Consider the following 24,831-nt stretch of genomic DNA (forward strand, 5'->3'; position numbering starts at 1 on the left):
TAGCTAAAGTACAAAAAATAAAAAAGAACTAAGTTACAGAAAATAAAAAAATATTTACAAACATAATAAAAATATTACAACAATTTTAAACTAATTACACCTACTCTAAGCCCCCTAATAAAATAACAAAGCCCCCCAAAATAAAAAATTCCCTACCCTATTCTAAATTAAAAAAGTTACAAGCTCTTTTACCTTACCAGCCCTGAACAGGGCCCTTTGCGGGGCATGCCCCAAGAATTTCAGCTCTTTTGCCTGTAAAAAAAAACATACAATACCCCCCCCCAACATTACAACCCACCACCCACATACCCCTAATCTAACCCAAACCCCCCTTAAATAAACCTAACACTAAGCCCCTGAAGATCTTCCTACCTTGTCTTCACCATCCAGGTATCACCGATCCGTCCTGGCTCCAAGATCTTCATCCAACCCAAGCGGGGGTTGGCGATCCATAATCCGGTGCTCCAAAGTCTTCCTCCTATCCGGCAAGAAGAGGACATCCGGACCGGCAAACATCTTCTCCAAGCGGCATCTTCGATCTTCTTCCATCCGGTGCGGAGCGGGTCCATCTTGAAGCAGGCGACGCGGATCCATCCTCTTCTTCCGATGTCTCCCGACTAATGACGGTTCCTTTAAGGGACGTCATCCAAGATGGCGTCCCTCGAATTCCGATTGGCTGATAGGATTCTATCAGCCAATCGGAATTAAGGTAGGAATTTTCTGATTGGCTGATGGAATCAGCCAATCAGAATCAAGTTCAATCCGATTGGCTGATCCAATCAGCCAATCAGATTGAGCTCGCATTCTATTGGCTGTTCCGATCAGCCAATAGAATGCGAGCTCAATCTGATTGGCTGATGGGATCGGCCAATCGGATTGAACTTGATTCTGATTGGCTGATTCCATCAGCCAATCAGAAAATTCCTACCTTAATTCCGATTGGCTGATAGAATCCTATCAGCCAATCGGAATTCGAGGGACGCCATCTTGGATGACGTCCCTTAAAGGAACCGTCATTAGTCGGGAGACATCGGAAGAAGAGGATGGATCCGCGTCGCCTGCTTCAAGATGGACCCGCTCCGCACCGGATGGAAGAAGATCGAAGATGCCGCTTGGAGAAGATGTTTGCCGGTCCGGATGTCCTCTTCTTGCCGGATAGGAGGAAGACTTTGGAGCACCGGATTATGGATCGCCAACCCCCGCTTGGGTTGGATGAAGATCTTGGAGCCAGGACGGATCGGTGATACCTGGATGGTGAAGACAAGGTAGGAAGATCTTCAGGGGCTTAGTGTTAGGTTTATTTAAGGGGGGTTTGGGTTAGATTAGGGGTATGTGGGTGGTGGGTTGTAATGTTGGGGGGGGGGGTATTGTATGTTTTTTTTTACAGGCAAAAGAGCTGAACTTCTTGGGGCATGCCCCGCAAAGGGCCCTGTTCAGGGCTGGTAAGGTAAAAGAGCTTGTAACTTTTTTAATTTAGAATAGGGTAGGGAATTTTTTATTTTGGGGGGCTTTGTTATTTTATTAGGGGGCTTAGAGTAGGTGTAATTAGTTTAAAATTGTTGTAATATTTTTATTATGTTTGTAAATATTTTTTTATTTTCTGTAACTTAGTTCTTTTTTATTTTTTGTACTTTAGCTAGTTTATTTAATTGTATTTATTTGTAGCAATTGTGTTTAATTAATTTATTGATAGTGTAGTGTTAGGTTAATTGTAGGTAATTGTAGGTAGTTTATTTAATTATTTTATTGATAGTGTAGTGTTAGGTTTAATTATAACTTAGGTTAGGATTTATTTTACAGGTAAATTTGTTATTATTTTAACTAGGTAATTATTAAATAGTTCTTAACTATTTAATAGCTATTGTACCTGGTTAAAATAATTACAAAGTTGCCTGTAAAATAAATATTAATCCTAAAATAGCTATAATATAATTATAATTTATATTGTAGCTATATTAGGATTTATTTTACAGGTAAGTATTTAGCTTTAAATAGGAATAAGTTATTTAATAAGAGTTAATTTATTTCGTTAGATAAAAATTATATTTAACTTAGGGGGGTGTTAGTGTTAGGGTTAGACTTAGCTTTAGGGGTTAATCCATTTATTAGAATAGCGGTGAGCTCCGATCGGAAGTTTAGGGGTTAATAATTGAAGGTAGGTGTCGGCGATGTTAGGGAGGGCAGATTAGGGGTTAATACTATTTATGATAGGGTTAGTGAGGCGGATTAGGGGTTAATAACTTTATTATAGTAGCGCTCAGGTCCGCTCGGAAGATTAGGGGTTAATAAGTGTAGGCAGGTGTCGGCGACGTTGAGGGGGGCAGATTAGGGGTTAATAAATATAATATAGGGGTCGGCGATGTTAGGGGCAGCAGATTAGGGGTACATAGGGATAACGTAGGTGGCGGCGATTTGCGGTCGGAAGATTAGGGGTTAATTATTGTAAGTAGCTGGCGGCGACGTTGTGGGGGGCAGGTTAGGGGTGAATAAATATAATACAGGGGTCGGCGGGGTTAGGGGCAGCAGATTAGGGGTACATAAATATAACGTAGGTGGCGGTCGGCAGATTAGGGGTTAAAAATTTTAATCGAGTGGCGGCGGTGTGGGGGGACCTCGGTTTAGGGGTACATAGGTAGTTTATGGGTGTTAGTGTACTTTAGGGTACAGTAGTTAAGAGCTTTATAAACCGGCGTTAGCCAGAAAGCTCTTAACTCCTGCTATTTTCAGGCGGCTGGAATCTTGTCGTTAGAGCTCTAACGCTCACTGCAGAAACGACTCTAAATACCAGCGTTAGAAAGATCCCATTGAAAAGATAGGCTACGCAAATGGCGTAGGGGGATCTGCGGTATGGAAAAGTCGCGTCTGAAAAGTGAGCGTTAGACCCTTTAATCACTGACTCCAAATACCAGCGGGCGGCCAAAACCAGCGTTAGGAGCCTCTAACGCTGGTTTTGACGGCTACCGCCGAACTCTAAATCTAGGCCTCTGTGAAGAAAATAGGGATTTTGCATGGCATAGAATAAGTAAAGTCTTAAAAATTAATTTCTCAGTCTCCAGGTTTTTTGGAATCGCCAATAATCAAGATCTAAGCCTAGGGCAGAATGCTAAGAAAAGGCAAAATCAAGGACTGGTTAAAGTTCACCAACTACGAGATGAAACGCAGGAAGAGATATAATTTCTCTCTTTTGACAAATTAAGGGAAACATTTTCCCTTGGCACAAATCATTGGTTCTCTTATATTCAGGTGAAACAATATTGTATCAAGTTGCATAAGTTCTATGGTACACAATGGGAATGGACTTTATTGGCACCCGTTATCCAGGCATTTACTAAAGGTAAATTCTCCATCTCCCTCTTATATAATTTAATTACCAATGTAAGTCATTAAATTTTACTGGACAAAATTGCTCTTAATTGGAGCAATATCTGGCCTAGAATTTTGAGAGACAAGTTATTTATAAAAGTTTGAGTAGAATTGAGAAGGCCTCATTGGCTGCTTTTTCCAGATAACAACATACTAAGATATTGTTGATGGCATATATAACTAAACTCAGTAGGTCTAAATGGGTAAATAATCTAAAGGGGAATTATTGTTTTATGTGTAGATTTCCTAATGCTAATATTCTCCATTGATTTTGGAAAATGATTAATTATTGGGTGAGTAGGATCTGCAACAGTGATATAACTTTATCTGTTGAACATATAATTTTCTTATTTGTAGATCAGCTGCAACATTTTATAAACATTATTATTATTCTGGGTAGGAATTTAATTTTAAAACATTGGAAAAAAGATCAGGCACCTTCGTTGTATCTTTTAAAAACGCGGTACAGAGACAATTCCTGATCGAGCAACATGCCATCTGGTTCAAACTTGTATACAATGTAGAATTATTCTTTGAAAAATGGAAGTTTTGGATCCTAAAATTAGGACATCATGAGCAAGAAATCTTGATAAAAAATTTAAGTCGACACAATATATGATGGAATGTAAACTAAGGGGAGAATGGGCGTTAATATGAATTTAAATTATATTGGGTGGAATGTTTTTCCCACTACATTATAATAATGGGTTAATTATTTATTATTATTTTTTTTTTAATCCTAATCTCTGATTCGGGACAGAGGCATTGGTACTGAAATATTTGCTTCTTTTATGTTGGATTTATAGATGGCTCAAACTTTCTTAAGACAATAAGGAAAGTTGATCTTAATATTTATTTTCTCTACTTTTGTTTAGTGAAAAAGAAAGGTACACTCATTTAGCTATTTATGTGTTTTTTGAGGGGGGGTTCTTTCCCCCTCCCCCGCCCCCCCCGAGGATATATTATTTTGATTTATGACACTGGTTGCAGTCGAATGATTTGATTGGAAATACTGAAATGAATGCATATTTTCCAATGTTTTTGTTTATTCAGTGTAAAGTACTTTCTTAAAAATAAAGAAAAAAGATAATAGTAATAATAAAAAAAATAGGAATTGTACCTACAGCTAAGCAATGGCGTCTCTGTCACAGTCTAGTGATGCTGTATGTTTTTTTCCCTACTGGTTATAACATCTATACAGATAATATGTTCAAGAGACATTTCTCCAAAAACATCTGCACTATTCTGCTGCAGATGTTTGTCTATTGTTTGTTCTGCCACTCCTTTGGATGTTTTGATCTCCAGACAGCTCATCCTTGCCCATATTAGATTTTAATCTTTTTTTTTCTGTTAAATTCCTCTTTGGAGAGTGCTAGGCCATGTCTTTATGTACAGGCATGAAAGCATACAATTGTGTTATCGTGTGTCATCTCTATACACTCCAGTCTACAAAAATGTACACTTTGTTATCAGCCAATCAGATTTTCCCTACCTTAATTCCGATTGGCTGATAGAATCCTATCAGCCAATCGGAATTCGAGGGACGCCATCTTGGATGACGTCATTTAAAGGAACCTTCATTCGGACTTAGGACGTCGGAAGAAGAGGATGGACCCGCGCTGGAGGTCTTCAAGATGGAGCCGCTTATCATCGGATGAAGATAGAAGATGCCGCTTGGATCAAGATGGTTGCCAGTCCGGATCTCCTCTTCTTCCCGGATAGGATGAAGACTTTGGAGCCTCTTCTGGACCTCTTCAGCCGCTTCTTGATAGAAGACTTCAGCCGGATGATGGATCGCCAGCCCCCGCTTGGGCTTGGATGAAGACTTCGGAGCCTGGAAATATTGGTGATACCTGGCATGGTGAAGACAAGGTAGGAAGATCTTCAGGGGCTTAGTGTTAGGTTTATTTAAGGGGGGTTTGGGTTAGATTAGGGGTATGTGGGTGGTGGGTTGTAATGTTGGGGGGTGGTATTGTGTTTTTTTTTTACAGGCAAAAGAGCTGAATTCTTTGGGGCATGCCCCGCAAAAAGCCCTTTTAAGGGCTGGTAAGGTAAAAGAGCTTTTCTATTTTAATTTTAGAATAGGGTAGGGCATTTTTTTATTTTGGGGGGCTTTGTTATTTTATTAGGGGGCTTAGAGTAGGTGTAATTAGCTTAAAATTGTTGTAATATTTTTATAATGTTTGTAATTAATTTTTTTATTTTTTTGTAACAGCTTTTTTATTTTTTGTACTTTAGTTAGTTTAGTTATTTGTATTTATTTGTAGGTATTGTATTTAATTAATTTATTGATAGTGTAGTGTTAGATTTAAGTGTAGATAATTGTAGGTATTTTATTTAATTAATTTATTGATAGTGTAGTGTTAGATTTAATTGTAACTTAGGTTAGAATTTATTTTACAGGTAATTTTGTAATTATTTTAACTAGGTAGCTATTAAATAGTTATTAACTATTTAATAGCTATTGTACCTGGTTAAAATAAATACAAAGTTACCTGTAAAATAAATATTAATCCTAAAATAGCAACAATATAATTATAATTTATATTGTAGCTATATTAGGGTTTATTTTACAGGTAAGTATTTAGCTTTAAATAGGAATAATTTATTTAATAAGAGTTAATTTATTTAGTTAGATTTAAATTATATTTAACTTAGCGGGGTGTTAGTGTTAGGGTTAGACTTAGCTTTAAGGGTTAATACATTTATTATAGTAGCGGTGAGGTCCGGTCAGCAGATTAGGGGTTAATACTTGAAGTTAGGTGTCGGCGATGTTAGGGAGGGCAGATTAGGGGTTAATAATATTTATTATAGGGTTATTGAGGCGGGAGTGAGGCGGTTTAGGGGTTAATACATTTATTAGAGTAGCGGCGAGGTCCGGTCGGCAGATTAGGGGTTAATAAGTGTAGGTAGGTAGCAGCGACATGGGGGGCGGCAGATTAGGGGTTAATAAATATAATATAGGGGTCGGCGGTGTTAGGGGCAGCAGATTAGGGGTACATAGGGATAACTTAGCAGATTAGGGGTTAAAAAATTGCTAAATCAAATGTAGATATTCGATTTAATTATGAACATTCGAAAATGAAAGTAACATTTGATTACCGCATTTTAATAAATTTTCATTTATATTAACATTCGATTGTCCAAAGTTAATGTCCACAGGACTATTTGTTCTACCAAACGAATTACACTCTCAGCACATTTGTCCATCCCTACTTATCATGGCATGTTTTAAACACAAAGTTGTCCAGCATTAGTCTTTGAGGCTAATTGAAAGACACATTTTTGTAAATATTTTATTATATCTTTTCATGTGACAACTTTGCTACAATGTAAAGTAGTGAGTGTACAGCCTGTATAACAGTGTAAATTTGCTGTCCCCTCAAAATAACTCAACACACAGCCATTATTGTCTAACCAGTTCTCGACAAATATATTTAAAAATTAGGAGCCAGTAAGAATATTTAGGAGCCAGACATTCTTTTAGGAGCCAAACAGTGGTAGTTGTATATAGATATATGGAGAATAACCCAAAAAGTTAGGAGCCAGGTGTAAAATTCTAGGAGCCAGTGGCTCCCTGGCTCCTGGGTTTGTCGGGCCCTGGTCTAAACCGTTGGCAACAAAAGTGAGTAGACCCCTAAGTGGAAATGTCTAAATTGGGCCCAAAGTGTCAATATTTTGTGTGGCCAATATTATTTTCCAGCACTGCCTTAACCCTCTTGGGCATGGAGTTCACCAGAGCTTCACAGGTTGCCACTGGAGTCCTCTTCCACTCCTCCATGATGACATCACGTAGCTGGTTCATGTTAGAGACCTTGCGCTCCCCCACCTTCCGTTTGAGGATGCCCCACAGATGCTCAATAGGGTTTAGGTCCATGCTTAGCCAGTCCATTACCTTTACCCTCAGCTTCTTTAGCAAGGCAGTGGTCGTCTTGGAGGTGTGTTTGGGGTCATTTTCATGTTGGAATACTGCCCTGCGGCCCAGTCTTCGAAGGGAGGGGATCATGCTCTGCTTCAGTATGTCACAGTACATGTTGGCATTCATGGTTCCCTCACTGAACTGTAGCTCCCCAGTACCGGCAGCACTCATGCAGGCCCAGACCATGACTTTCCTACCACCATGTTTGACTGTAGGCAAGACACACTAGTCTTTGTACTCCTCACCTGGTTGTCGCCACACACGCTTGACACCATCTGAACCAAATAAGTTTATCTTGGTCTCATCGGACCACAGGGCATGGTTCCTGTAATCCATGTCCTTAGTTTGCTTGTCTTCAGCAAACTGTTTGCGGGCTTTCTTGTGCATCAACTTTAGAAGAGGCTTCCTTCTTGGACGACAACCATGCAGACCAATTTGATGCAGTGTGCGGTGTATGGTCTGAGCACTGACAGGCTGACCCCCCACCCCTTCAACCTCTGCAGCAATGCTGGCAGCACTCATACGTCTATTTCCCAAAGACAAACTCTGGATATGACGCTGAGCAGGTGCACTCAACTTCTTTGGTCGACCATGGCAAGGCCTGTTCTGAGTGGAACCTGTCCTGTGAAACCGCTGTATGGTCTTGGCCACTGTGCTGAAGCTCAGTTTCAGGGTCTTGGCAATCTTCTTATAGCCTAGGCCATCTTTATGTAGAGCAACAATTCTTTTTTACAGATCCTCAGAGTTTTTTGCCATGAGGTGCCATGTTGAGCTTCCAGTGACCAGTATGAGAGAGTGTGAGAGCGATAACACCAAATTTAACACACCTGCTCCCCATTCACACCCGAGACCTTGTAACACTAACAAGTCACATGACACCGGGGAGGGAAAATTGGGCCCAATTTGGACATTTCCACTAAGGGGTGTACTCATTTTTGTTGCCAACGGTTTAGATATTAATGGCTGTGTGTTGAGTTATTTTGAGGGGACAGCAAATTTACACTGTTATACAGACTGTACACTCACTACTTTACATTGTATGTGTATATATATATCTATATACAAAACAAAACAAAACCCTTTCCAGTATACTTTTATTAGTTTGTTTTCCCCATTTTCCTGCAATTTGAGAATTGAAAAGGCACACTGCATACTTCGTGAGTCTAACCTTGCAACATATTTGTCCCTTATTGGCCTCAGCTAAGGTGATCAGATAAGTAACTAAACAACAATAGAAGTTTTGCTAACAAAATGACAGTGGCTAGCCTCCAGTACGTCTGGATTGGATCCCTTATATAACAGAAGTGGTTGTGGGGATTTAGTCTATTGAAAAACTATTTCAGAAAGTGTTAATCTGTTCTGAAAACGTTCACAGTTATCTGATATGTTAGTTTATTGGAGGAAACAGAGATGTCTTGGGATTTCCCTTAAAAATATAGCCCTAGGTTAGTTAGTTAATTAGATTTAATCATACGAGTTTATCATTAAAATCTCATCACCCTACATCCCAAAGGACTAATATTGCATGACTTTTTTTTTTTCTCAAACTACTCACAGTTCCCATGGATATCCTTAAAGGGATAGTCTACTTGAAAATTTCTATTGTTTAAAAAGATAGATAATCCCTTTATTACACATTCTCCAGTTTTGCATAACCGACACTGTTATATTAATACACTTTTAACCTCTGTGATTACCTTGATCCAAAGCCTCTGCAGACTGCCCCCTTATCTCAGTTCCTTTGACAGACTTGCATTTTAGCCAACCAGTGTTGACTCATAAATAACTCCACGGGAGTGAGCACAATGTTTATCTATATGACACACACAAACTAGCACTGTCTAGTTGTGAAAAACTGTCAAAATGCACTTAGAATAGAGGTGGCCTTTAAGGGCTTAGAAATTAGCATATGAGCCTACCTAGGTTTAGCTTTCAACTAAGAATACCAAAAGAACAAAGCAAAATTGATGATAAAAGTAAATTGAAAAGTTGTTTAGAATTGCATGCCTGAACCTTGAAAGTTTAATTTTGACTTGTCTGTCCCTTTAACTTTGACACACCTATTTATATACAAACCATTGTATCCCAACACAGAAATTTTCCCAGTTCTTACATATCTCCTGATATACTGTATCTCAGTGAATTCATTTACTAGGGCAGGGTACCTAGATGGAAACTCTATGGACCCAAGAAAGAGAGAGATTAATAGTTCCTGTGTTTGTGATTTTGATTTTTTCCAATGATTGCATCAGCCAATAGGATTTTTTCTACCTTAATTCCGATTGGCTGATGGAATTCTATCAGCCAATCGGAATCTAAGGGACGCCATCTTGGATGACGTCACTTAAAGGAACCTTCATTCGTCGGGTAGTCGTCAGATGAAGAGGATGCTCCGCGTCGGATGTCTTGTAGATGGACCCGCTCCGCGTCAGATGGATGAAGATAGAAGATGCTGTCTGGATGAAGACTTCTGCCCGTCTGGAGGACCACTTCGCCCGGCTTTGATGAAGACTTTTCCCGGCTTCGTTGAGGACTTCGGCCCGGTTGGATGAAGACTTCTGCCGCTTCCTTGAGGATGGATGTCCGGTCCTCAGAACTGTAAGTTGATCTTCAGTGGGTTAGTGTTAGTTTTTTTTAAGGGTGTATTGGGTGGGTTTTATTTTTAGGTTAGGGTTTGGGCCGCAAAAGAGCTAACTCCCCTTTTAAGGGCAATGCCCATCCAAATGCCCTTTTCAGGGCAATGGGGAGCTTAGGTTTTTTTAGATAGTATTTTATTTGGGGGGTTAGTTGTGTGGATGGTGGGTTTTACTGTTGGGGGGTTATTTGTATTTTTTTTACAGGTAAAAGGGCTGATTACTTTGGGGCAATGCCCCGCAAAAGGTCCTTTTAAGGGCTATTGGTAGTTTAGTTTAGGCTAGGGTTTTTTTTTATTTTGGGGGGGCTTTTTTTATTTTGATAGGGCTTTTAGATTAGGTGTAATTAGTTTAAATATCTTGTAATTTGTTTATTATTTTCTGTAATTTAGTGGGTTTTTTTTTGTACTTTAGCTAATTTAATTTATTTAATTGTTGTTAATTTAGTTAATTTATTTAATTATAGTGTTAGGTGTTATTGTAACTTAGGTTAGGTTTTATTTTACAGGTACTTTTGTATTTATTTTATCTAGGTAGTTATTAAATAGTTAATAACTATTTAATAACTATTCTACCTAGTTAAAATAAATACAAACTTGCCTGTAAAATAAAAATAAACCCTAAGATAGCTACAATGTAACTATTAGTTAGGGTTAGACTTAGGTTTAGGGGTTAATACATTTAGTATAGTGGCGGCGACGTTGGGGGCGGCATATTAGTGGTTAATAAGTGTAGGTAGGTGGGGCGATGTTAGGGACGGCAGATTAGGGGTTAATAATTAACTAATGTTTGCGAGGTGGGAGTGCGGCAGTTTAGGGGTTAATATGTTTATTATAGTGGCGGCAACGTTGGGGGCGGCAGATTAGGGATTAATACGTGTAGGTAGGTTGCGGCGACATTGGGGGCGGCAGATTAGGGGTTAATAAATATAATGTAGGTGTTGGCGATGTTGGGGGCAGTAGATTAGGGGTTCATAAATATAATGTAGGTGGCGGCGGTGTCCGGAGCGGCAGATTAGGGGTTAAAAAATGTATTTTAGTGTTTGCAATGCGGGAGGGCCTCGGTTTAGGGGTTAATAGGTAGTTTATGGGTGTTAGTGTACTTTAGCACTTTAGTCATTCTCTCACATAAAGGACTTCTATGGTGAGCACAGTAAAATTCAAGTCGGATATTGCTTGAGTGCTAAACAGAAGGAGAGAAAATAATTCTCTCAAGTAGTGGAGTTTTATGAAACACTTCACACATACATACACATAAGTGTGTGTGTGTGTGTATATATATATATATATATATATATATATATATATATATATATATATAGTTCTATTTTTGTGTAGACACACATACACACCATTCCCTGTGCCTTTACTGTTGCCACAAAACCTTCTTTGTATTATTAAACCATTGTATTTCTGACCACACTAACGCATTCTCCCTATAGACTTTTATGGGGTGTGCTGAAAAAATTAGTTATCGATTACGTGCTAATCTGACACTGTGCTAGATCAACTGCACTAAAGCTGAATGTGTGTTAGGAATACTTTAAATTTTTCTGTTCTTCACATAGAACAAAATGTTCTTTTCATTTTTCAATAGATATTTTTATATATATGATTGTTTTGCAAAATATATATCTATACCTATACACTATATCTATACAAATATATACAGATATACTGTAGATACATATTGTATTTTATATACAGTAATATAAAGAAAAACGTTTTTATATTCAAAATACATTTTAAATGATTACAAATGAAAATTGTATCTTTAAATGTATTTGACTGGAATAGGCCCCAAAGTGTATACAGTATATATGTTTATACATGTGTTTATTTGTGTATATATACATGTATGTTTGCACATACATATATACACATATAAATACATAAATACACATGTATACGCACACACACACATATATACTTGTAATTGGTCCATTATGGGGAATTAGATTTTCAGTTTAATATCCCTTTAATCATAGCTATGGAGAGGTAAAATTAAAGGAAGTGATGTGTGGTTTACCTCATAACCATCTTTTTAACTAAAATCCAAAATGGGTAAATATTTAGTAAATTCTGTGGTATCTAAAATTCACCAGCATAGAGAGATATATCACACTGTCACTTCAATGAGCAGCATTCAGTCCAATATAATTTTTTAAAATTTTTTTATACAATTTTCTGATATCCAAAGCGCAAATGAATTACATACTTTAAAGGAATACTAAACCCAATTTTTTTTTTTTAGCAATTCAGATAGATCATGCAATTTTTAAATAACTTTTGAATTTACTCCTATTATCAATTTAATTTTTGGTTCAGCACCTGGGTTGCGCTTGCTGATTGGAGGCTAAATGTACCCACCAATCAGCAAGCGCAATCCAGGGTGCTGAATCAAAAATAGTCGGCTCCTTAGCTTAGATTCCTGCTTTTCCAATTAAAGATAGCAAGAGAATGAAGAAAAATTGATAATAGGAGTAAATTAGAAAGTTGCTTAAACTTGCATGATCTATCCGAATCATGAAAGAAAAAACATTGGGTTTAGTATTCCTTTAACATAAATGTATTTAATATTAATTTGTTCAATACATTTTTTATTTTTTTTTAAATATTAGCTATATTAACTTTATAATGGCTAAAATTGTAGCTCGGTGGTTCACCTATTAGCGCTGGAATATCTCTACATTACAGTGACATTCTGAAACCTGCAGCCGCACATTTTACTTTACATACCTCAGTCTTTTCCTTTGTTGTCTTTGTAGATGTCACATAGCGATCGCATAAGCTAAAAAAGAACACAGCTATTTTAAGCTTCTTCACTGGATACTTATCCATCAGCAGTTTTATTGTTTACCAACGGATTTGTGATTCCTGACCCATGAGATCATCACAGAGTATTAAGCATCAAGCAGCGAAATATGAGCACATCATTGTATTTCTTCAAAGTTATTAGAGATTCAGCAGAGCTGATGATTACAAGTGTAGGTTACGATGAAGCCAGTGTTTTGTTAACTGAGATTGAATCTTAACGTGTATTTACTCAGAGAAAGTTGTTTTTTCTTATTTTAATGTCATTTAAAAAAAAATGTATGTTAACAAATAGGTGAAGTAATGTTTTCCATCTTGCCATCCCAGTACACCTATTTGCTTGTTTGCACATCTCCTATGTCATTGTGGCCTAGAAATGTATTATATACATTTATATATATTCATCAGATTGGATCTCTGATGAAGCGCATGTGAGCATGCGCGAAACGCGTCAGTTCTAGCACCCCTTGCACACCTGTGACAGTGCTACCCACCTTGTGTACTCAATAAACCACTTGGCATTAAGTTCTTGGTTCCTCGTTTTCTCTTTTCAAGTATCCTATATATATATATATATATATATATATATATATATATATACTGATCTAAGCGACTACAGTAGATTTGGATTTCTAGATCTCATAATCAGAGCAAGCATTGTGTTATCTGGCAAGAGTTTCTGTTACAATCCTTTTAGACTAAAATCAGATGTTTACTAAGTTGACCAGTTTTCCAAGACACCATTTAAAGGGACATGAAACCCAAACCCATATGCAAATTTAAATAACTTTCCAATTTACATCTAATATCTAATTTTCTTCATTCTTTTTATGTCCTTTGTTGAAAATCATATCTAAATATGCTCAGTAGCTGCTGATTGGTGGCTGCACATAGATACCTCATGTGATTGGCTCACCCATGTGCATTGCTATTTCTTCAACAAAGGATATCTAAAGAATGAAGGCGTATCCTGCCACTGCCTCACCAGCCTCTGACGTCACTGCACGTCACTGCGACTACTGTATAGAATATAGCGGGGTAGAAAAATGTGTGTGTGTGTATGTATGTATGTATATATATATATATATATATATATATTGCGCACACTCCAAATATATATTGATGTTTTATATACATATATATATATATATATATATATATATATATATATATATATACACACAATTGAAATATATTTAAAAAATAACTAAATGCACTATACCACAATTAATTAATTCAAAATTGATTAAAAATAATGACAATAAGCAATACTGTATGGTAATAATTAGAAAATCAACAATACTGTATAATATCAACAATACTGTATAATGTAGAATAAAAAATCTTATCCTTCTAGTAGTGCAATATATTCTCCTTGAATTTTGATGTCAAACAGAGGTGTTGAATGCTGCTCGTCCAAAAAGGGCTCAAGGTTCGAGTTGAGTACAAAAAAACAGCTACAAGTATCTAAAAAGACAAGCGCAAAAAACACTTCTCATAGTGCAGGTCAATTTAATTACAACATATATTCACATATAAAAAAGCAAACACCCCTAAGGTATTTCCTACTCACAAACTAAAACCTCAATTATATGAGGTAAGGAAGAACGATTGGATATATCAGTGTCCCCACATTTTCGCAAACGATATCCCCAGAGTACTTAAAGGGACAGTCTAGTCCAAAATAAACGTTCATGATTCAGATAGGGCATGTAATTTTAAACAATTTCTCTTGCAAGGTGTATCCAGTCCACGGATTCATCCTTTACTTGTGGGATATTCTCATTCCCTACAGGAAGTGGCAAAGAGAGCACACAGCAGAGCTGTCCATATAGCTCCCCCTCTAGCTCCACCCCCCAGTCATTCTCTTTGCCGGCTCTAAGCACTAGGGTCTCTCTCGGGAGGGTAAAGTGAATGTGGTGTTAGAAGGAACATCTTTTACACAATCTTGATGTAGTTTGTGCTTTAAAGCTCTATTTACAAGCAACTAAGGATTTGAGACAAACATCTTCCTTGTTTGTTATCTATTCTGGTAAGAGGAGAGGTCAGAAAGCGACTGCTACCTCTCTTTCCTTTTGGCTGAAAAGCATCATCCGTTTGGCCTATGAGACTGCTGGCCAGCAGCCTCCTGAAAGAATTACTGTTCATTCTACCAGAGCAGTGGCTTCCACATGAGCTTTCAAAAATGAGGCTTCTGTTGAACAGATTTGTAAGGCAGCGACTTGGTCTTCACTGCATACTTTTGCCAAATTTTACAAATTCAATACTTTTGCTTCTTCGGAGGCTATTTTTGGGAGAAAGGTTTTGCAAGCAGTGGTGTCTTCCATTTAAGGTACCTGTCTTGTTCCCTCCCTTCATCTGTGTCCTAAAGCTTTGGTATTGGTATCCCACAAGTAAAGGATGAATCCGTGGACTGGATACACCTTGCAAGAGAAAACAGAATTCATGCTTACCTGATAAATTACTTTCTCTTGCGGTGTATCCAGTCCACGGCCCGCCCTGGCATTTAAGTCAGGTAAAATTTTTTTGTTTAAACTACAGTCACCACTGCACCCTATGGTTTATCATTTTTCTTCCTAACCTTTGGTCGAATCACTGGGGGGTGGAGCTAGAGGGGGAGCTATATGGACAGCTCTGCTGTGTGCTCTCTTTGCCACACTTCCTGTAGGGAATGAGAATATCCCACAAGTAAAGGATGAATCCGTGGACTGGATACACCGCTAGAGAAAGTAATTTATCAGGTAAGCATAAATTCTGTTTTTCCAATTTACTTTTATCACCAATTTTGCTTTGTTCTCTTGGTATTCTTAGTTGAAAGCTTAACCTAGGAGGTTCATATGCTAATTTCTTAGACCTTTAAGGCCACCTCTTTTCAGAATGCATTTTAACAGTTTTTCACCACTAGAGGGTGTTAGTTCATGATTTTCATATAGATAACACTGTGCTCATGCACGTGAAGTTATCTGGGAGCTAGCACTGATTGGCTAAACTGCAAGTCTGTCAAAAGAACTGAAATAAAGGGGCAGTTTGCAGAGGCTTAGATATAAGATAATCACAGAGTTAAAAAGTATATAAATATAACTGTGTTGGTTATGCAAAACTGGGGAATGGGTAATAAAGGGATTATCTATCTTTTAAAACAATAAAAATTCTGGTGTAGACTGTCCCTTTAAGCACAACGAAATCCCGTTTTTCTCCAGGAATCCCTTGTCACACGGATTGGAGACCAAACGTTTGTAAGAGTCCAAAGTTTTTCAGGTATTCCATTCGTTATGTACTTATGCTGCATACAAAGTGTCCATAAACAGCATGGGACACTGAAAACCACGTGTATATCGTAGATGACGTAAGGTGGGTGTGGTATATATATATAGACACACACTTAAAAATAATTTGACTCCACTACGAGTGAGTGCAGAGGTTCAGCACATCTTTGTCTTAGACCTCAAATTAGAGCCTACATGAGTTTTCAATGCACTCCATTAGAAGTCTGTGTGTGATGTGAGGGATTTCGCGCACCCGTGCTGTTCGACATACAGCACTTCCTAGACTTTCGCTCAAGCAATAAAATATTATTTTCAACTAGTAGAAAATGTATGTTTGTGAACAACTAATACTACTGTATTATTCTATGGAAAACATTTTTTATAAACAATTTCCTTTAGACCTACTAATATGACTACTTAATAAAATCACAAAAATAAAATACCCTCTGGATCATAAACTATTTCAGATTATGGTAAATAGTGTTTGATTCCTAATAGCTAAGAATTGGCAAAGTAAGGATAAACCTTCCTTGTCAATTTGGATTCATAAAGTGTCTGAAACTTATCCCTTATCCCTTATATCTTATTATCCTTCAAGTGGAAGGATAAGGAAATATCCCAGAACAAGAGAATAGATAAGTAAATGAGGTAACAGTACTCATAGTAGAAGGGCAATCGTTCTCGGCACTACAGGGAATAACTGGAGAGTTGTCAGGCAAGCAGAGTTCGGCAACAATGAGGCAATCCACAGTAACAGCAGTACAGGGGTTAATCAGGTAGAGTGGTCAGACAGGCAGAGTTCAGTGTCAATTAGGCAATCCAGCAAAACAGGGGTTAAACAGGCAGAGTAGTCAGACAGGCAGAGTTCAGTATCAATTAGGCAATCCAGCAATACAGTAGAAATAAGCACCTAGGAGTACACACAGTAACACCTATACTTGGGCAAGGTATAGGAAGTGAGGGAGACTTACATAAGTGCAGATTTGCGCCATCAGACCGATGAGCGGCATCAGAGGAAGGAGAAAGTGTGCGGCGATGACATCATCGCCACAACAATAGCCACAACCATGGCAACGACCATGAGAAGAGAACGCCGATCCGCCACTAAGACGGAGCGGCGTGACACGTGGGAAACTAACCTTCAAAATCTATCTCAAGTTCACTGATTATATATAAGGTGATTAATTGGTATAAAATGAATTAATTAAAAGGACAGTAAAGACAAAATTAAACTTAAAGGGACATTCTACTCCAAAATGTGCATTGTTTAAAAAGATAGATAATGCCTTTATTACCCATTCCCCAGCTTTGCACAACCAACATTGTTATATTAATATACTTTTTACTTTTAAACCTCAAAATTTCTGCCTTTCTCTAAGGGGCTTATTTATCAAGCTCCGTCTGGAGCTTGAAGCACCTTCAGGCTCGCCAGAAACACAAGTTATGAAGCACCGCTGCTCCATAACCTGTCCGCCTGCTCTGAGGGGGCAGAGAGACATCGCCTGTTGATTGACACCCCCTGCTAGCGGCCGCGAATCTGCAGGGGGCGGCGTTGCACTAGTAGTTCACAAGAACTGCTGGTGCAATGATAAATGCCGACAGCATGTCCGATTGCACATTAATAAATAGGCCCCCTAGCCACCACAGACCGCCTCTTATCTCAGTGCATTTTTATAGTTTTTCACAGTTAGACACTGCTAGTTCATGTGTACCATATAGATAACATTGTGCTCACTCCCGTAGAGTTACCTAGGAGTCAGCACTGATTAATATAACTGTGTTAGTTATGCAAAACTGGGAAATGGGTAATTAAGGGATTATCTATCTTTTTTAACAATAAATATTTTGGAGTAGACTGTCCCTTTATAGATAGAACACAATATTTTTTTTTCTCCAGTTTTCTTCTATTATCAATTTTGCTTAGTTTTCTTGTTATTTATTTTTAAAGAGTACTTGTAGGTGAGATCAGGAGTGTGCACATGTCGTTAGCCACCTGGCAGCAGTATTTGCAATAATACAGATACAAACACTGGTGTCATAGAATGCTAAAGACACATGCACACTCCTATCCCCCACCTAGATTTACTCTTCAACAATGGATACCAACAAAACAAAGCAAATTTGATAATATAAGTAAATTGGGAAATTGTTTAAAACTGCATGCTCTATCTCATTCATTTAAGCATAATTTTGACTTTACTATCCCTCTAGAAAATATATCCTAGCTAGAATAGGGTTTCATTCTAGATACATTATGATCGAGAGTTAGCTACGCTTTATAGGACGATTTCTGTTTGACCTTTTTGTCCTTTTTTTAATTTCTTTTGTATTTTGCTGACTTTGTATTATGTTATAATTTTCAAAAAATACTGGATTTATATGAATTTTTTTTTTTTTTTACAAATATGTTATTCTAACCAGTTACTTCCCACCTGGATGTATGTAAATATCATGTGATCATGGTGTTGACAGTCTAAAGATCTATTCTCTTCTCAGTACATAAATATTTAGGGGCCTATCTATCAAACTCCGAATGGAGCTTGAGGGCCCGTGTTTCTGGCAAGCCTGCAGGCTCACCAGAAACAGCAGTTATGAATCAGCAGTCATCACTGCTCTGATGAGGCGGACAGGAATCGCCGGAATTCAACCCGATCAACCCGATCAAGTTGACACCCCCTGCTGACGTCTGATTGGCCGCGAGTCTGCAGGGGGCGGCGTTGCACCAGCAGCTCACAAAAGCTGCTGGTGCAATGCTGAATACGGAGAGCGTATTGCTTTCCGCATTCAGCGATGTCTGTCGGACCTGATCCGCACTGTCGGATCAGGTCCGACAGACATTTGTTAAATATGCCTCTTAGAGTCATGGTGCATCCAAACGGGATCCAATCAGCTCCTTCCTTTGTTGTGTGCTGCTCCTACAGACCCCTGAACCAGTATGTCTGTAGCATTATAGAGCACATAAAAGGCTAAACTGTAATTTTGAAGTTTCTAGCATATTCCATTTGTATCCCAACCTGTAAACTGTAAGCAAATTGTTGCATAGACCTCTAACTTTCTTCTCTTTCACAGCTAACTGTACACCACCTTGTCAGAACGGAGGAATGTGTCTACGTCCCCATCTGTGTGTGTGCAAGCCAGGGACCAAAGGCAAGGTATGTGAGGAGAGCCCCAGTCAAGACACCACCTCCACTGCTTCAGGAGGTCAAGGTCCAGGGGTTCCAGCACCTCCATCTCGGCCTATTCCACAGCAGGCAGCACCACCGAAAAAGGTCTCTCCAGAAGCCAATCAGCCAGGGCAAGTGACACTGGCACTTAAGCAAAAGCCACCTGTCTACTTAACTCAGCATGTTCAGTCACAGTAAGTTACATTTTGACTTTCTCTTTATTTCAGTCTATGTACCAGTAAACACACAAAAAAGGGCGCCCATAATAACATTACAAAATGTTCATTGTGTGCGACCTAATAAGAACATAACGAAGCAATGAGATAATAAGTTATTTACTTTGTAACAGGAACATTATAATACAAAAGTCTGCATTACTGACCAAAGCTTGCTCTATGTTTAACCGTGCAAAATCACTCTCAGCAGATGCACCGCCCAAGCAGAAAATGCCCATTGATTGGCCGAGTCATGCAACTGTCTCTCCTGATTGGCTTACTGTCCTGCTTGGGACAAGTGCCTTTGATTGGCTCAGCGAGCATGTCCTGCTTGAGACAAGTACTTTTTATTGGCTCAGCAAGCATGTGGCATTTAGAGAGGGATATTATGTTTTGTTGGTACCAAAATCTGCATATTAATGTACTGAACACTTTAAATACATACACATTAGCTTAGTTTTTGCCATTTTTGTGTGTAATTCATTGTTGAATATAGAAATGTCATACAGTTATGCCCTTTGTAGCATTGTTCAAATTTTTTTTTTTTGCACTATTGTATATATTTTGACTATATTTGGTTTTCTAACTTTATTCTCTCAAAGCCCAGAGGGGGCAAATCAATGGCACAAGTGCCCAAGGTTGTGTTCATAATTAATTTGGTGGCATGCTACCACCTTATCACTTGGTATCATTAGCTGCAATTGTAGTATATATATATTATTTTCCATATGAATCCATGCTATTTATAAATATTTAAACTTTAGTTGTTGGTTTATATTATAGATTAAAATGAAAAATTTGTTGAAAGTGAAATGAAAATCAATATTTTTTCATCATTAAGGTAGAATGTACAATTTAAAAAATGTTCCAATTTACTTCTGTTATCAAATTTACTTTTTCAAGGTATCCTTTGTTGAAATCCATACCTAGGTAGGCAGCATGTGTATGTATGGTAACAGCTTTTAACAATGTTATACACTGTGCTGCCATCTAGTGTTCAAAAGTATATAGCATTATCAAAAGCATTCTTGCCAAACTGCTGCTGTATATTGCTTCTAGCACAGGCATGCCACCTAGAAACTAACAACTAGATTACGAGTTTTGCGCTAAACAGGTTGCGAAACTAACGCCAGAAAAGTTGCGTTATTTCACCCTCCATAGCGCTGCCATTACAAGTTACTGAAAAGCCTCCTTGTGCATGCGATATGGTGGCGTTAAGCTTCCCCCCATAGAAATCAATGGGGAGAGAGTGTTAAAAAAAAAACCTAACACCTGCGATCGCGGAATGAAAAATCTCCGTAACGCAACCCTATTGATGTCTATGGGGAAAAAAAGTTAAGTTTAAACCTAACACCCTAGCATAAACCCCAAGTCTAAACACCCCTAATCCGCTGCCCCAGACATCGCTGACACTATGATAAAGTTATTAACCCCTATTCCACTGCCCCCGACATTGCTGACTCTATAATAAAGTTATTAACCCCTATTCCACCGCTCCCAGACATCGGTGATACTATAATTGAGTAATTAACCCCTATTCCGCTGCTCCCTGACATCACGCCACTATAATAAAGTTATTAACCCCTATTCCGCCGCTCTCCGACATCACCTCCACTATAATAAAGTTATTAACCACTATTCCGCCGCTCCCCGACATCGCCGACACTATAATAAAGTTATTAACCCTTATTCTGCTGCTCCCCGACATCACTGCCATTATAATAAAGTTATTAACCCCTAAACCTCCAGCCTCCCACATCTCCACAACTAAATAAACCTATTAACCCCTAAACCTCCGGCCTCCCACATCTCCGCAACTAAATAAACCTATTAACCCCTAAACCGCCTGCCCCATAACGCAAAACACCTAAATTAAACTATTAACCCCTAAACCAAACAATCCCTAACTTTAAATTAAAATTACAATATAACTATATTTAAATAAATAAAAACTTACCTGTGAAATAAAAAAACCCATAAGTTTAAACTATAAATTAACCTAACATAATTATTCTAATAAAATTTAAAAAAACTACCAATTAAAAAACCTAACACTACGAGAAAAATTAAAAATCAAAATTATAAAAAATAATAAACACTAAATTACGAAAAATAAAAAAACTAAGCTTACAAAAAATAATAAACGGAATTATCAATAATAAAAACAATTACACCTAATCTAATATCCCTATTAAAAAAAAAAAAAAACACCCCCTAGCCTGCAATAAACTACCAATAGCCCTTAAAAGGGCCTTTTGTAGGGCATTGCCCTAAGTTAAACAGATATTTTACCTGTAAAAAAAGTCCCCCAACAGTAAAACCCACCTTAAAAGGGTATTCAGCTCTTTTTTCATTGCCCTTAAAAGGGCATTTAGCTCTTTTTCAAAAGCCCAAACCCTAATCTGAAAAAAAAACACCCCAAAAAATAAAAAAATACCGGCGGCGAGAAGTCTTCATCCAGGCGGCGACATCTTCATCCATCGCGGGGGTGTTGTCTATCTTCATCCCGGTGGCGTGGATACATATATACCGTACATATGTATATATAATTTGGAGCCCTTTCCACTTAAATACCCGGAAATAAGAAACATAATTTAAATTTAAATAGGAATAAAGAAAATGTAAGATGTAACTCACAAGCAACTTGCAATGGAAAGGTTAATATAAAGCCGGTAAGAAATAAGGCTTTAAAAGGCTGAAGATCGATCATTTCAGGTATCTTGAGAAAGACTTACAGCCGAAACGCGTAGAAACCTGAAAGAAAAATCAGCAATTGCATGCTGCTATCACAAGAAGAAAGAAAATCCCTGATGGGGACATAACGAGGTCCAGAAGAACGGATCTCTCACCATCTACTCCGGTTACCTTGCCAGCTACAGAAATCTACACAGTACAAAAGAAGCTGACAAGAAGTCCGTGAGTTTATTTCCAGCAACCAGCTAACTCAGACCGGCATAACTCGCATGAGGGATTGGAGTGACTCTGTCCGGTTAACGGAGGATTGACAACAAAGTACTCCACCGGAACTATCTATCTATAAGAAGGAATTCATCGAAACAGTGCACTGTTTAAACTGAGGATAACAAAAGGGAAAAAAACAGCAGTTAAAAAAACCGTATGTAAATAAGAATTTAATATCTTAATCAGTTATCACAGATATACTGTTTTCTAAACAAAGAACTTCCTCTATATTGAATTATATTACGGGAACATAAGACTTCAATTTCAAAACACTGCAATATAAAAAAACGCTACTCTCAGTATTTGCCAGGAGAGTTACATTTGAAATAGCCTTGAAAAGGAGGGTATACATTTATCATCTACCAACATTTAGGATTGATATACTACTGATTAGCAATTGTATAATATTGTACATACATTGTATCATATCAATTGTCGATATTGTATAGCGAAGTAGAAAAAAGCATCTAAGAAGTCGTAGAACCATCTGTATATTACCCACTACCAATTGTATATATTGTATATACATTGTATCTTATCAAATGTTGATATTGTCTAGCGAAGTAGAAATAAGCATCTAAGAAGTATTAGAACAACTCGTATCTTAGAATACATACTGAAAATAGACAACAGTGTTTTTTTTTAGCAATTTTAGAATTAAAAAGAACATATGTTTTTTATTGAATGTTTTAAATGAATGTTTTTAACGAATGTATAGCCTAATAAATTCTTTGGAACTATTTAAATCATTTGAAGTATAAAGGTTCTTAGAATACGAAATTGGAGTAAAATGGGTCAAGAAGTTACATATATAATTAATAGGATCTAGACAGATAAACTTAAAGCGACAGTCTAGGCCAAAATAAACTTTCATGATTCAGATAGGGCATGTAATTTTAAACAAATTTCCAATTTACTTTTATCACCAATTTTGCTTTGTTATCTTGGTATTCTTAGTTGAAAGCTTAACTTAGGAGGTTCATATGCTAATTTCTTAGACCTTGAAGGCCACCTCTTTCAGAATGCATTTTAACAGTTTTTCACCACTAGAGGGTGTTAGTTCACGTGTTTCATATAGATAACACTGTGCTCGCGCACGTGAAGTTATCTGGGAGCAGGCACTGATTGGCTAAACTGCAAGTCTGTCAAAAGAACTGAAACAAAGGGGCAGTTTGCAGAGGCTTAGATACAAGATAATCACAGAGGTTAAAAGTGTATTATTGTAACTGTGTTGGTTATGCAAAACTTTGGAATGGGTAATGAAGGGATTATCTATCTTTTAAAACAATAAAAATTCTGGTGTAGACTGTCCCTTTAAGATAGTGTAGAAAAGAGAGTGAAAACATTAAGAAGGGGTAAATATACATATACACGTATAAAATTTATCAACATCACCTGTATAAAATATAGAAGTTGTGAAAATAGTAGAAAACTTATATTTAAGAAAAATACCAAACACTGACAAATGGGAATTATCATACATATTTATTTATAACAAATAGGGACTTCATATATATTTATATATATTTAATTGTGTGCAACTGGAATCAGCATTTTCTTTGTGCCACCTTATATTTGTATCTAGTTCTATAAACCCATGGGAATAGTTTATTAAAGGTGAGCAAGATTCCACCATTGACTAGGACAGATAATAGATTCTTTTTTAAACATTAATGATTGAGTGTGACTCCTGTACTATGTTTTTTTAACATGCCCCACTTCTGTTTTATCTCCTGTGATCAGGAGGGCTAGTTCTAAAGCCCCACTTCCTGTTCCATACTATATTGTCACTTACTGAATACCGGATAGTAACCGGTCCGTTTTCAGGCACAGGTTTAAAGGTACTGTAGTGCCTATGTATAGTTTATAGCTAGATAGATGTATATTAAACAGGGTTTATTAAGTTATTACATTCTGTCTTTCGTGATGTTTAGATAAGTTGTAACGCCGGACCGAAGAAGAAGGTTAATTAAATTTCATTCTTTTTTAAAAAATCCTGTGACTTCACTGTTTGTTTGAGATATATATATATTTCTTTCATCTAAGTGGCAAGAGTCCATGAGCTAGTGACGTATGGGATATACAAACCTACCTGGCAAAGTTTCCCAAAGCTCAAAATGCCTATAAATACACCTCCTACCATTACACCACCACCACCACCACCAAGCCTGAACAATTGATACAAGGCAGGATGGATCCATGTTTTCATGTTGTTTACACCAAATTCTGACCCTATTATCTGAATGTCGCAGCTGAAATCGACTCATCAGACCAGGCAACATTTTTCAAATCTTCTATTGTCCAATTTTGGTGAACCTGTGCAAATTGTAGCCTCAGTTTCTTGTTCTTCGCTGACAGGAGTGGCACCCGGTGTGGTCTTCTGCTGGTGTAGCCCATCTGCTTCAAGGTTCGACGTGTTGTGCCTTCAGAGATGGTATTCTGTATACCTTGGTTGTAACATGTGGTTATTTGGGTTACTGTTGCCTTTTTTATTATC

At 37.6% G+C, this 24,831-nt stretch overlaps 1 protein-coding gene across 5 annotated transcripts in view; it reads left to right on the forward strand.

Annotated features, from left to right (window-relative positions):
• Window positions 1–24,831, forward strand: part of LTBP1 (latent transforming growth factor beta binding protein 1) — a 596,328-nt gene that overhangs the window by 104,473 nt on the left and 467,024 nt on the right. For all 5 annotated transcript variants that reach the window (XM_053711864.1, XM_053711861.1, XM_053711862.1 and 2 more), the window contains exon 3: window positions 19,064–19,352. In XM_053711864.1, coding sequence (XP_053567839.1) covers window positions 19,064–19,352 — 289 coding nt within the window. The remainder of the gene's footprint in view (window positions 1–19,063; window positions 19,353–24,831) is intronic.

Source organism: Bombina bombina, chromosome 4 (assembly GCF_027579735.1).
Source record: "Bombina bombina isolate aBomBom1 chromosome 4, aBomBom1.pri, whole genome shotgun sequence".
NCBI lineage: Eukaryota > Metazoa > Chordata > Amphibia > Anura > Bombinatoridae > Bombina > Bombina bombina.